Source organism: Emydura macquarii, unplaced genomic scaffold (genome assembly GCF_026122565.2).
Source record: "Emydura macquarii macquarii isolate MOO-44397 ecotype Brisbane River unplaced genomic scaffold, CSIRO-AGI_Emac_v2 contig_1119, whole genome shotgun sequence".
Classification (NCBI taxonomy): Eukaryota; Metazoa; Chordata; order Testudines; family Chelidae; genus Emydura; species Emydura macquarii.
In genome coordinates this window covers 594,664-606,431 of record NW_027131256.1, presented here as the reverse complement: position 1 = coordinate 606,431, position 11,768 = coordinate 594,664, and the positions used below count along the sequence as shown (strand labels likewise).

At 45.0% G+C, this 11,768-nt stretch overlaps 1 protein-coding gene across 4 annotated transcripts in view; it reads right to left on the bottom strand.

The window, feature by feature from the left end:
• Positions 1-371: 371 nt before the first annotated feature.
• Positions 372-11,768, bottom strand: part of ING4 (inhibitor of growth family member 4) — a 29,437-nt gene continuing 18,040 nt past the window's right edge. For 3 of the 4 annotated variants that reach the window (XM_067545924.1, XM_067545923.1, XM_067545921.1), the window contains exons 2-8: positions 8,463-8,534; positions 8,168-8,334; positions 7,780-7,894; positions 7,335-7,443; positions 6,731-6,878; positions 6,238-6,299; positions 372-5,957 (exon numbers count right to left, since the gene is read on the bottom strand). In XM_067545924.1, the coding sequence (XP_067402025.1) occupies positions 5,918-5,957; positions 6,238-6,299; positions 6,731-6,878; positions 7,335-7,443; positions 7,780-7,894; positions 8,168-8,334; positions 8,463-8,534 (713 nt within the window). In that variant the 3' untranslated portion in view covers positions 372-5,917. The remainder of the gene's footprint in view (positions 5,958-6,237; positions 6,300-6,730; positions 6,879-7,334; positions 7,444-7,779; positions 7,895-8,167; positions 8,335-8,462; positions 8,535-11,768) is intronic. The other variant, XM_067545922.1, reaches the window with a different exon arrangement.

The following is an 11,768-nucleotide window of genomic DNA, read 5'->3' as shown; positions in this document are numbered from 1 at the left end:
AAAGAGGGATTGGGGGCAAAACATGTCAGCAAGAACACGGAGAAAAAATAAAAAGGTATATTAAAAAAAATTTAAAATGGGGAAAAATTTAAAATGGAAACGCTACTAGATGCTATGAAAAATGGAAACTCTACTGACTATTATAAATTCAAGGCAAACTAAATGGGAATGCTAATCGCTCTGTCTCAGGCCTAGGGAGGTTGAGAAGGAACTGGGGATGGTTTGCCTGTGTAGCGCTAGATAACCATGAGGCAAGGCATGAGACAGAGAGAGCGCATGTGCAGGTCGAATAGACACTGCCATCTAAAATCTCTGATCAGAGGCGCAGGGATGTAGACACACTTACAGTGGAGCACCCATGGGGACACTACTCAAAGAAGAACAGTCTTTTATTACATGATTGCATACTATCACAATGCATACGCACAAGGGGGCTGAATTAAAGTTGTCCAGGCAACTGTAAATATGGTATTTCCTAATATTTGAGTGCTTGACTTTGCAACCTAAATAATATTTTTTACCCCTGGGGGGGAAGGATTTTGTGTACACACAACATTATTTATATTATACACATATGTACATAGATGTTAAGATGGAGTTAAGGTTGAGAGTTCATATAATTAATTTAGTGTAAAAAACAGGGATGTAATTATTCCAAAAACATTATAACGCCAAGAAATTCAGAGTTAAGGTTACATTAAAAACAATCCAAACATGTTCAAGTATGGAAATATACAGGTCAGTCATGCAAACGACCTTAATTCTGCTCCGTAGTGACAGTAATGCAATAACCATACGTTTAAGACATTTTAGTGTTTGAGATACAAAACTGAATGAAACTAAATTTAAACACATTTGATTTTTTTTTTTTTTTCTGTCCTTCCATTACAGTGGCACTTCTGGACAGTCACCGTAGTTGAAGTATCAACGTCTCATTATTTAATTTAACTTCTACGGCCAGATCTACTAATATGCTGTAGCAGTTTTATGTCACTCTGCAGCAGTGCAAAGCCTCCCTAATACACTAGATAATTAGACACACACACAAACACATAGACACACACACTTTCCACTCTCTCCTGCCCTCCACATTCCCTTGCATGCACATACACTCCTCTAGTTTTCCCCCTTCCTATTGCCTTTCTTATTGAGTAGATCTCATGTAACAGTTAGCTTTAAAAAACAAGTACTAAAAATTAATGGTCATTTTTTGTCATTATTCTCCATAACTCTAAGTTTCGCCTTCAGTTGAAAAATGTTCTATTTCAGCCAATTTCATCAAGAACTGATCTTTCATAATGGCCACCCTCTCTACTATTTTCAATAGGATTGAGGCCATGGGTTGTCCTCAAACAAGGTTCTCTCTTTCAAAATGGTCACCCTTCCCATTATTCCCAACAGGATTTAAAACAATCTGCCCTGACCAAAGATGGCAGCTCATTATACTTTCAGGAGATAGACCAAAACTGTGGTGCAGATGGAGGCAGTGGGCATATTTGCTAAGGCCAACCTGTGGTCTCAGTTCCACTGGGAACAATAAGACATGGCGGTCATTCTGACAGAAGGCACTTTTTTTGTAGAATTCTCTGTAATACAATGTTACCCATAAGTTCCTGCTGAAGGAGCAACTTTCACTTTTGTAAAATGGCAAAAAATGACCATTAATTCTAAAATGTCTGCAGATATAGCCAATACATGAGATTGTAGTGATTTTAGCTACATAGGGAGATTGAAAAGACAAAATGATTCGATTACTGACATCATTTGGGATTAAAGCTCACGGGCAGTGTTAAATTTCAAGGACCTACTTTAAAATTATTGATAATTTACAATGAAATACGTTAGTTTGAGTTCTCAGAAAATACATCCTATAAAGAGTATAGGTAGTAATTTTAATAAAATGAGTTAATGACTTTACAGATTCAGCGTTTAAGTCCACAAGGGACCATTAGATCACCTAGTCTGCTGTTCTGAACAACACAGGGCACAGAATTACATTGTTACCCCTATATTGAACCCAATAACTTGTGTTGAATTAAACCTTATCTTCCAGAAAGGCATCCAGTCTTGATTTGAAGTATTCAAAAGATAATCCATTACTTCTCTCTCGTTAGTTTGTTGGAATGGTTAATCACCTTCACTGTTAAAAATGTATGCCTTATCTCTAGTTTGGATTTGTCTGGTTTCACCTTTCATTCTTGTTATGTCTTTCTCTGCTAAATTAAAGAATCCTTTGGGTATTTTCTCCACATGAAGGTTCTGATAAAACTGTAATCAAGTCACCTCATGATCTTCTTTTTTATAAGCTAAATCTCTTTATGTCTCTCACTGTAGGGTATTTTCTCAACCCTCAAATAATTTTGTGGCTCTTCTCTGCACTCTCCAATTTTCAACGTATTTTTTAAAAAAGGGGACACCAGAACTGAATGCAGGGTTCCAGTCTCACCAATACTGTATACAGTGGTCAAATCACCTCCCTACTCCTACTCATTTGTTATACATCTAAGAATCACACAGTCCTTCTTACTACAACATCACACTAGATTCTTATGTTGAGTTGCATGTCCACTACCATCTCTAAATCCTTTCCAGACACTGCTGTCCAGGACACAGTCCCCTATTCTGTAAATATGGCCAGTGCTCCTTGTTCCTAGATGTTTGACCTTCCATTTGGCTATATTTAAGTGCATTTTGTTTGAATGGGCCCAGCTTACCCACTCATCCAGATCACTCTGTATGACTGCTCTCCATCATCATTAGATATTTACCACTCCATTAGGCTTTATGGGATCTGCAAAAACTGCTACTTTTTGAGATCTTCCAGTTAGTCAGTTCTTAATCCATTTAACAGCTGCTTTATTGATATTGTATTGTGCAATTTTAATCAGAACGTCAAAAGTCTATTACACATACGTAGTTATCACAGTTACTTTTATCAACCAAACTTGTAATCTCATCAAACAACGAAATCAGGTTTTATTTGAGACAACCTATTTTCCATAAAACCATGTTGACTGGCATTAATTATTTTCTCATCCTGTAATTTTTTTTAAAATGGAAACCCATAATGGCTCTTCTATTATTTTGCTCATGACTGATGTCAGGCTAACCAGCATATAATTACCCAGGTCACCCTGCTCCCCTGAGTATTGGCACAATAGCACTCTTCCAGTCTTCCCCAGGATTGGAAGATTTATTAAAAGTGAACACCAACGAGTCAGAGATCTCCTCACAAACTGTTTTAGGACTTTTGGGTGTAAGTTATTCAGGCCTGCTTGTTTAAGTATGTTTATCTCTAGTAGATGCCATTAAACATTCTCCTCATTCATTAATGGACTGGAAAGTAATTAATCTTCCTCGTGTACCACAATCATATTCTACTTCCTTCCAAACATAGAAAGGAAATATTTATTAAATACTTGTCCTTTTTTGCATCATTAACAATGTTACCCTAGCCAGCTAGTAAAAGGCCTACATCACTACTAGGATATCATTTGTTCCTGATATACTTAAACTCTTTCTTATCGTCCTTAGTCCTGCCAGTCATGGATTTTTCCCTAATGTCTTTAGCTCCCCTTAGCAATCTTCTAAACTTTATATCTTCTAATTTATATTATTGTGATCTATTTCTCCTTTTTAAATTTGTTATGTTACTTTTTATTTCTAATTGCTATTCTCACTTGCCCTCTGAACCAGGGTGGGGTTTTAATGAAAGTTGTTCACTTTCACAATTGCAGAATCGTGGCTTTTTGGCCATCTAATAAATTCTTTAAAAACTCCCATTTTTGTTCTCATTTTTCTGTCTAAATTTTTCCTTCTAATCAATTTTATTCAAATTTTTTTCACCATTGGGAAATCATCTTTTTTAAAGCACGCAGAGAGAGAGAGAGAGAGAGAGAGAGAGAGAGAGAGAGAGAGAGACGGACTAGGACCCCATTCTGCTATGTGCTGTACAAACATGGAACAAAGAGATGGTTCCTGCCCCAAAGATCTTACACTCTAAATGTTGCAATGTCTAATTTCTAACCCAGAACCTTTTGGGTTGCAAAAGGTACAAGTTTTTAGAGACTCTAATGATGTTTTGCTGCTGGCTCCATGAGACCGACAGCATAAGTTTCCCAGATTGAAGTCCCTCATAATAATATTTTTACCAACACATACAGGTGTTTAAGGAGCAACTCATCCTTTTCTTTGGTTCAATTTGGTGGTCTGTAACAGACTTTCACCACTCATCAGTATCCGTTCTGGGCTGTGTTAGTAAGCACATTAATCCATATGGTAAGTACAGCTGAGAAATGTTTTTTGTTGGGCAAATACTTTATTCACTAAAAAGTACATTTGGCTGACCCCAAATGATTTGTGTTGAGTCTGCCCAGCAGTTTTGACCGAACCAAAAAACTGAAATGTTTTGGAAATGTTGAAACAGTCTTTTGTTTTCAAATGACTTTTCATTTTGATTTTTGAAATTTTAACAAAAGTAAAGGAGGACTAGATTCATAAAATGTTTTTTCTCAATCTCTTCTGTTGAAGCTGTTCCACTTTTTATAAATAAATATTCCTTCGAGCAGACTTGAATTTGGGTCTCTCACATCCTACATAGTGACCTAACTACTAGGCTAAAATTTTAACGAGGTCACCACAACCACCTCCTCCTCCAGCTGTTTTCTGTATCTGGACCTCCTTTGCCTTTGTTAAAATGCCGAAATTTGAAACAAAAAAATTCCAGTTGGGTCAAAACAAAATGTTTCAAATGATCCTACTTGAAACTTTTCAATTCACCAACAAATTGGACATTTTTCATTTTAAATTTAACCCCAAATGAAACTTTTGGGTTTTTTGGAATTGCCAGTGAACCAAAAAAGATTAACTTAGGTCTTCTTCTGAGTCATTGATAACTCTAAAATAGGTAATGATATCTTTAATGTAGAGTGCCGCCCTACCCTCCGCCACCACCTTTTTTGCCCACTGAGGGGGATCAGTACAAGAGGTTTCTGTGTCACCCTCCACAGGTCAGAGCCAGGACCCACAATCACAGACCCTGGCAAATGCTGGGATGTTTGTTTCAATGGGTTTTATTTAATTCTGTATTTTACAAGGGGGATCTGGATTCCCAAACTTCCTATCACTAGCAGAACAGAGGAAACTGGACAGCAAACAGGAAGGGGAAACTCTAGGGCAGCACCACAGGTGACAGAGCCATCTCCGCCTGAGCTCACAAACACTTCCTCCTTCCTGTAAGACACAGTACATTCCCCATTTCTGAAATATTTCCCCAGAAGGGGAATAAACGAGACTCAGGCTCTCTCTAAACTCTCTTCTCTCCCATACACAGTAGAGACCACTTCATACCAGAGGTGATAGTGGAATGTAAGGTAGAGCAGTGAAGGACTAAGGGATCCAAGTTTTCAACCAACCTGTAAGATGAAGAGGTGGCCTAGTTACCCCCACCCCCAGGAGATATCTAGTAAAATCAAGAACCTATAAAGTTTGTGGAGACTTACCTTCTTCCCATGGGCATTCAGGTAATCTTTCACTTCCCCCCACCCCTAAGTCTGGCTTCCTGAAGGAGAGATGCAGGCAATGAACTCTAAGTGGGGTGAAGATGAGCCAGGGAAATCAGGGGACCATCCTATCCCTGGGAATCTGGGAGCTATCTAGCTACCCTCATTCCCTCTGGGATTCAGAGACCTATTCTAGAGCAGCACACACAAAGGACTTCCAAGGGGAATTTGAAGGTAGCAAGGGATACAGAACACACTGGAACTGTCATGAGGGCATGGCCCATTCAAAGGTTGCCCTAACCACAAACAGGGCAAGACTCCACCCAGTCTCCAGGCCCCAGGGGCTGGGGGAGCCTTGAGGAGGCCCTGGTAGAAGAGATGGGACTCTGGCCACCACATCAGGGGCTCCAGGGGTTTTATTTCTTCTTCCTCTCCTGGGAGCAGCGAGGGCAGAACCTGGTAGGAACAGAAGAGAGAAGGCAGCAGTTATGGTGTAGGAGGGACCTACTAATACACAAAGCCAGTGGGACCCTCCTTAGTGCCCCCCAATACAGCCACACACCCAGAAGCCCTTAAACACACACAATCTCCAATAACTCTTCGAGATGCAATCCCAATACCCCCTTACATCCATAGTCACCTCACCCCAGAACTTCCCTCTCCAGACACATATAGACCCCCCAGTGATTTATACCTTCTTCAGACCTCTAACGCCCTTGTTTCAGCATCCACTCACCATTTCCCTCTTGGCTTTGTCGTCAGGCCCACACAGGCAAAATGGAACCACTCGATGGAGCACTGGCATGGGATGGAGAGCGCAGAGTCAGTCATATAGTGGAGTGTCGTCCCCCCCCCCTCCCCCCCAAGTCTTTTGGGGGCTACCAAAACCCCCTGCATTTGGTCACATAACTTCCCCTTGCAAATCCTCAGTAGTGACCACATCAATATACAGCACTGGGAAAGTGGACTGAGAAACACACCAAATTCCTACTTTGTTTTAGGGCTTCCCCCTTCTCCAGGATTCCAGATTTGTCCAGGACAAAAGTCTGTCCCCTAAGGGTCTCTCTAAATGAGCGTCTCCCTCTTGATTGTCCCCCACCCCCAAACAATTTGTAGATACGCCCTCAGCCCGCAGGTGTGACTGCTTGAGATACCGGGGCCCACACAAGCAGAACCAGACTCCCACTGTGAGGGTCTCTCCCCCATTCCCTCCAAGCGCAGTCTCTTACATCAGGGTTATCACAGCCAATCATCTCCCCATAGGAGACCTGGTGGCACAGGCAGTAGGTGGGCTCGTTGGGATCCACAGGCATATCCAGCACATCTGAGGGGTGCACATTTCCAAAGGTCACTGAGGGCATCCCGTACTCCGTGCTGCTGCAGGAGGAAAGGAGGAATCAGGTCAGCAAGGTCACCAGGGCGAGGGCACCCCCTCATTTCACCTTGGGAGGTCCCCTCTGCTGTGGACTCCACCCTGACAGACACAGAAAGAGACACTTCCCCACATAACACAAATGCAGAAATCCACTGTCCCAGGTCCTGTCCACAGCAAGGACCTGACTTCTCCAGGCCTTCATCTCGCTCTGGAGGGAAGGACAGCTCTCTCACTAGGAGTCCCTGCCACAATACTGAGGCTCTTGCTCTCACTGCTCCGGGGCACAACAGGGACTAGTGGGATGGATGAGCCCATTGGTCTGATCTGGGTGGAGTTGGGGGATAAAGGGCAGGACCTGACCATTGGTTTGATCCTGATATGGGGAGCTTTGATGGACCCACTGGTGTGACCTGACTTGTGGTGTTACCCCCCATTCCCTGAGTCTTCCTGTCACTTACGTGTGGACGAGTTTCAGCTTCTTTTGAGCCGTCTTTGGTGTCTCCTCATCAGAGTTTTTCCCTTTGGAGCGTGCACGGGCAGCTTTCTTCTCCTTCTGGGCCCGGCCCTCTGGTGAGACAGGGAGAAGAAATGAGGATTAAATTCTTCCACCCACCAAGATAGATACCTATATAGCAGCCCCCTTTCGGGCACTAAGACACTATCCCCTTCATAGTATCTGGTCTACACGCTCATCATCTCCGAGATACCCCAACAGAACTCTCCATCATCATCCCTTGGTCACCTCCTTGTCACTTGCTGGGGCTCTATCTCCTCCTCAAACGACAACGTCACAGTCTCTGGACCATCTCCTGCCATCATCCTCCCAGGCTCCCTTCCAACCCCACCACTTCTGTGGTCCCTGGGCTCCACCATATCAGTTTGTGGCAGGGCTCTGGGACTCACTCTTCTTGCCCTTGCTGGAGGAACTGTCATAGTCACTTGACTCAATCTGCTTCTCCTTCAGGTCTGCTTCAAAACGGGCAAGGTCCGTGTCCAGCCGCCGGATGTGCTTATCCACCTGCAGGTATGATAATAAGCAAAAGCATTATTAGGGGGATGGAATCCTGAAGGGCCTAGAAAGGAGAGGGGATGGGGCTTCAGCAGAAAGGCAGCAGTGGATGGTGCCTACAAGGCAGACAGGGTCCATGCTGGAACTGAGGCTGAAGCAAAGGATTTCCAAGGGCTTTAAAATCCCACCCAGCATCAGGAATAGGACCCACTGAGTCATAACTCTCAGCCCCTCATGCTATAACCCCTAGACACCACTCTCCTCTCTCTCTCTCCTTCGTACCATCTCGTAGGTCTGCATGGCCAGCTGCACCTTGTCATCCCCAAACTCCTTGCATTTCCCATAGGCCTCCTGAATTTGCTTGAGAAGCCCCAGTTTTTCCTCTGAAGATAGAGTCCGTGCGTTGCTGATGTACTCTGTGGCCAGTTTATCGATCTCTGACTTGAGGTCTGAAACAAGATCGGGTTCATGGTCAAGAATATCCCAGTGCCCTCTGCTAGGAAGGGCAAACCTGGGCAGCTGCAGGCTTCCTGCCTAGTCACAGCACATTTCTCTGGGCCTCATTCTTGACACTCACCTTCCGTTCGCTGGTCCAGATCTCGCATAAGTTGGAAATTTCTCTGCAGTTCGAATGGCAGGTTCTCAATACCTGGAGAGAGAGGAAGGTACATGGAGTGTCAGGTCCCTGTCTCTGTTCCCCGATTAAGCTTTTATAGCACTGTCTAGTAACCAGATATAGGACTTAACATCCTCTTATTTCCCTCTCAGTCTAACTCTGATGTAATCACAGCAGCTGTTCTCGAAAATGCCAATGATTCAATCTTGAGCCCATGGGAAGCCTACAGTCTGGTGGGCTCACAGATGGGGTCGTTACTTTAGTAAATCTTACTGGAGTCCACTAAAGCGGCACTCTCTCTAACTCCCCCTCAACTCAGACATCCTTATTTGGCTAATTTCTTGCAGGTATCATGGAAGAGGTGAGTCAGTAGAAGGAGAGGGTAGTGGCCTTGAAGAGATCAAGGAGGGCTTTCCACGCAGACGATGCAGCGTGGAAGAAGGTATGAGGTTGTTTATGGAAGAATCTGACTACTACACCATGGTGGCAATGGCACAGGAAATAATGGAAAGGTCATGAGGGACAAAGCTGTGAAGTGGTTTAAAGGTGAGAACAAAAGCTTGAACTTGAAATGGAAGAAAAGGAAGAACCAGTGGATTCAAAGGTCCAGAACCAGTGGGTCGAGGTGACACAGTCAGATCAATAGGCCAGGAAGATAATCTTGGTGGCTGCACGTTGAATGGATTACAGAGAAGTGGTGTAGGTGTCCAGGAGATCTTAAAGGAAGAAGTCACAGTAATCAAGACAATAGATGAGGGGCTGCGCAAGAGTTTTGATGAGAGAGCAGAGAGAAAAGGTAAGAACTTAGAAACATTATGGAAGTAGCAGCAATATTTGGCCTGGATGTAGTTCAAATACGTATGCCCCAGAAGCACATGTCTTTATCAGTAAAGATGAAGGAGATATCCCTTACTATGAGCAGTACAGAACCTAGCACAGGAGTTCGCAAACTGGGGGTCGTGACCCCCGGTTATTATAGGGGGTCACAAGCTGTCAGCCCCCGTACATGTTGGTAAGGATGACCTGGCATGGCGGGGTGAGGGGGTGTCATCACTTTTCCGGGGGGAAGGAGAAGGGGCAGGGGAAGGAGTCGTTACAGCCTGACATATTTTCAAAGGGGGTCCCAGCAAATAAAGTTTGAGAACCCCTGACCTAGGAGAACATAGGTGAACAATACTGATTCCATCCAGTACAGGGCACGTACACACTAGTCACTTCACTACAATACAACACTGAATCACAGAAGTGTAGGACTGGAGGGATCATCTAGTCCAGTCCCCTGCACTCACGGAAGGACTATAACAACTAGGCCAGTGGTTTTCTACCTTTTTTCACTTGCAGACCCCTAAAAAATTTCAAATGGAGGTGCAGACCCCTTTGGAAATCTTAGACATAGTCTGCGGACTCCACAGGTTAAAAACTACTGTTCTATGATAACAACCACCTTTCGTGGACCCATTAAACAGTCTGCAGACACCCAGGGGTCCACAGACCACATGGTGAAAGCCACTGAACTAAACCATTCTTGACAGGTGTTTGTCTAAATTGTTCTTAAAAATCTCTGTGATGGGAACCCCGCCCTCCTGGGTGCAGCCTGGAAGCTGTGGGATTGCTCTGACCCATAACTATCCAGCTTGGGCTGACTCCCAACAATGCCTCACTGGCGATAAACAGCAGACCCCTCCCGGCACTGTTATCACCCAACGCAACAGCAGATGGAGCCCCTAAGTCGGCGAGATAGCAGGAATCTTTACCTGGGCTGCTTCTGGCTCTGTGACACTATCAGTAAGCTACAAACCTCTGGCAGGTATAGTACTCTCACAGGCAGGGACACACTCAACTGTGGGACATGAATGCTTTCCCTCAGCAATTCATCAATCAACAATAGAGAATGGTATCAGCCAATTCCCCCAGCTCCCAAGCCTTGCACTACAGGAGTATGCCACGTTGGACTGGCCGGTGCAAGTTCATTACTTAGTCCACCCTTCCCTCGATGTGGAGAGAACATGCTCCAGTCTTTGTTAACTGAGCTGAGATTTCCCAAACACTTCAATCCAAGACACACTGTTTTCGGTAAAATTATAAAACAGATTTATTAACTACAGAAAGATAGATTTCAAGTTATTATAAGTGGTAAACATAATGGATCATAGATAGTTACCAAAGAAATAAAAATAATGTTGCAGTCTAAGTTTTTATACACTAAACAGGATTTGAATCAGCAACATCTCACCCTGACTGATGATACAAGCGGCTACGGATTCTTGATACACAGGCTGTGCCTGCTTTGCAACCTGGGTTCCTCTTCCCTGTTCAAAGTCCTTTGTCGTCCACATATTCCTTCAGGGTTGAGTTGTGGGGGAGTGAAGACAAGTAATGATGTCTCTCTCCCTCTTTCATAGCTTCTTCCAGCTTGCTGGAACAGTCAATGCTTGTGACCTGGTCCACCCTCATTGGTCAAGCAAGATCCATTGTCTATGTGCTTTCTCTTTGTGAAGCCTTCCGGGGATGGTCGTTGGGAGAGTGGATTCCCTTTAATGGGCTGTAGGATGGTTGGCCGCCCTTCCCTGTCCATTTCAGAGGAAGGCCACACCCACTCCCTATCCTGCTCTGGCAGGGGTTGGCCCAGCCTGGGGAACAGTCTCCGGGCTTGGGCCCGGCCGCCCAAAGGCGACAGCCCAAGTTCCAACGGGCCGCAAACAGTTCAGGGCCCCAGTGGGCAGCAAATAGTCTAGTGCCCCAGTGGACAGCAACTAGTCCAATGCCCCAGTGGACAGAAAAATAGACCAGAAGCCCCAGGCGGGGCAGCACACCATCTAGCACCCTCAAACGGGGCAGCACACAGTTCAGAGGCCCCAGGCAGGGCAGCAAACAGTCTAGCACCCCAGGCGGGGCAGCAAACAGTCTAGCACCCCAGGCGGGGCAGCAAACAGTTCAGAGACCACCGGGTGGTCAGGAAAGGGGGAGGAGGATGCAGGCCCACCTGACTCCACTACGTCCCAGCCCAGGTCCCTAGCCATGGCAGAGGGGTACGCCACAGAGTCAGCGGGGTTCCAACAGCAACATGCTGACTCACGGTCCAGTTCCCCAGTCCCCAGACCGGGTGGCCCCTCCTCTGGGCTACCTCCTTCCCCCTTTCCCTTGGGTACCTGGTGTGTCGCCGTCCAGTCTACCTCATCGGGGTAGGCGCCCAGGGGCAGGTTGCAGAACCCCTCGATACCATCAGGGGGTAGTAGGTCAGGCAGCTCGTCGGGGAGGTCGGCAGGG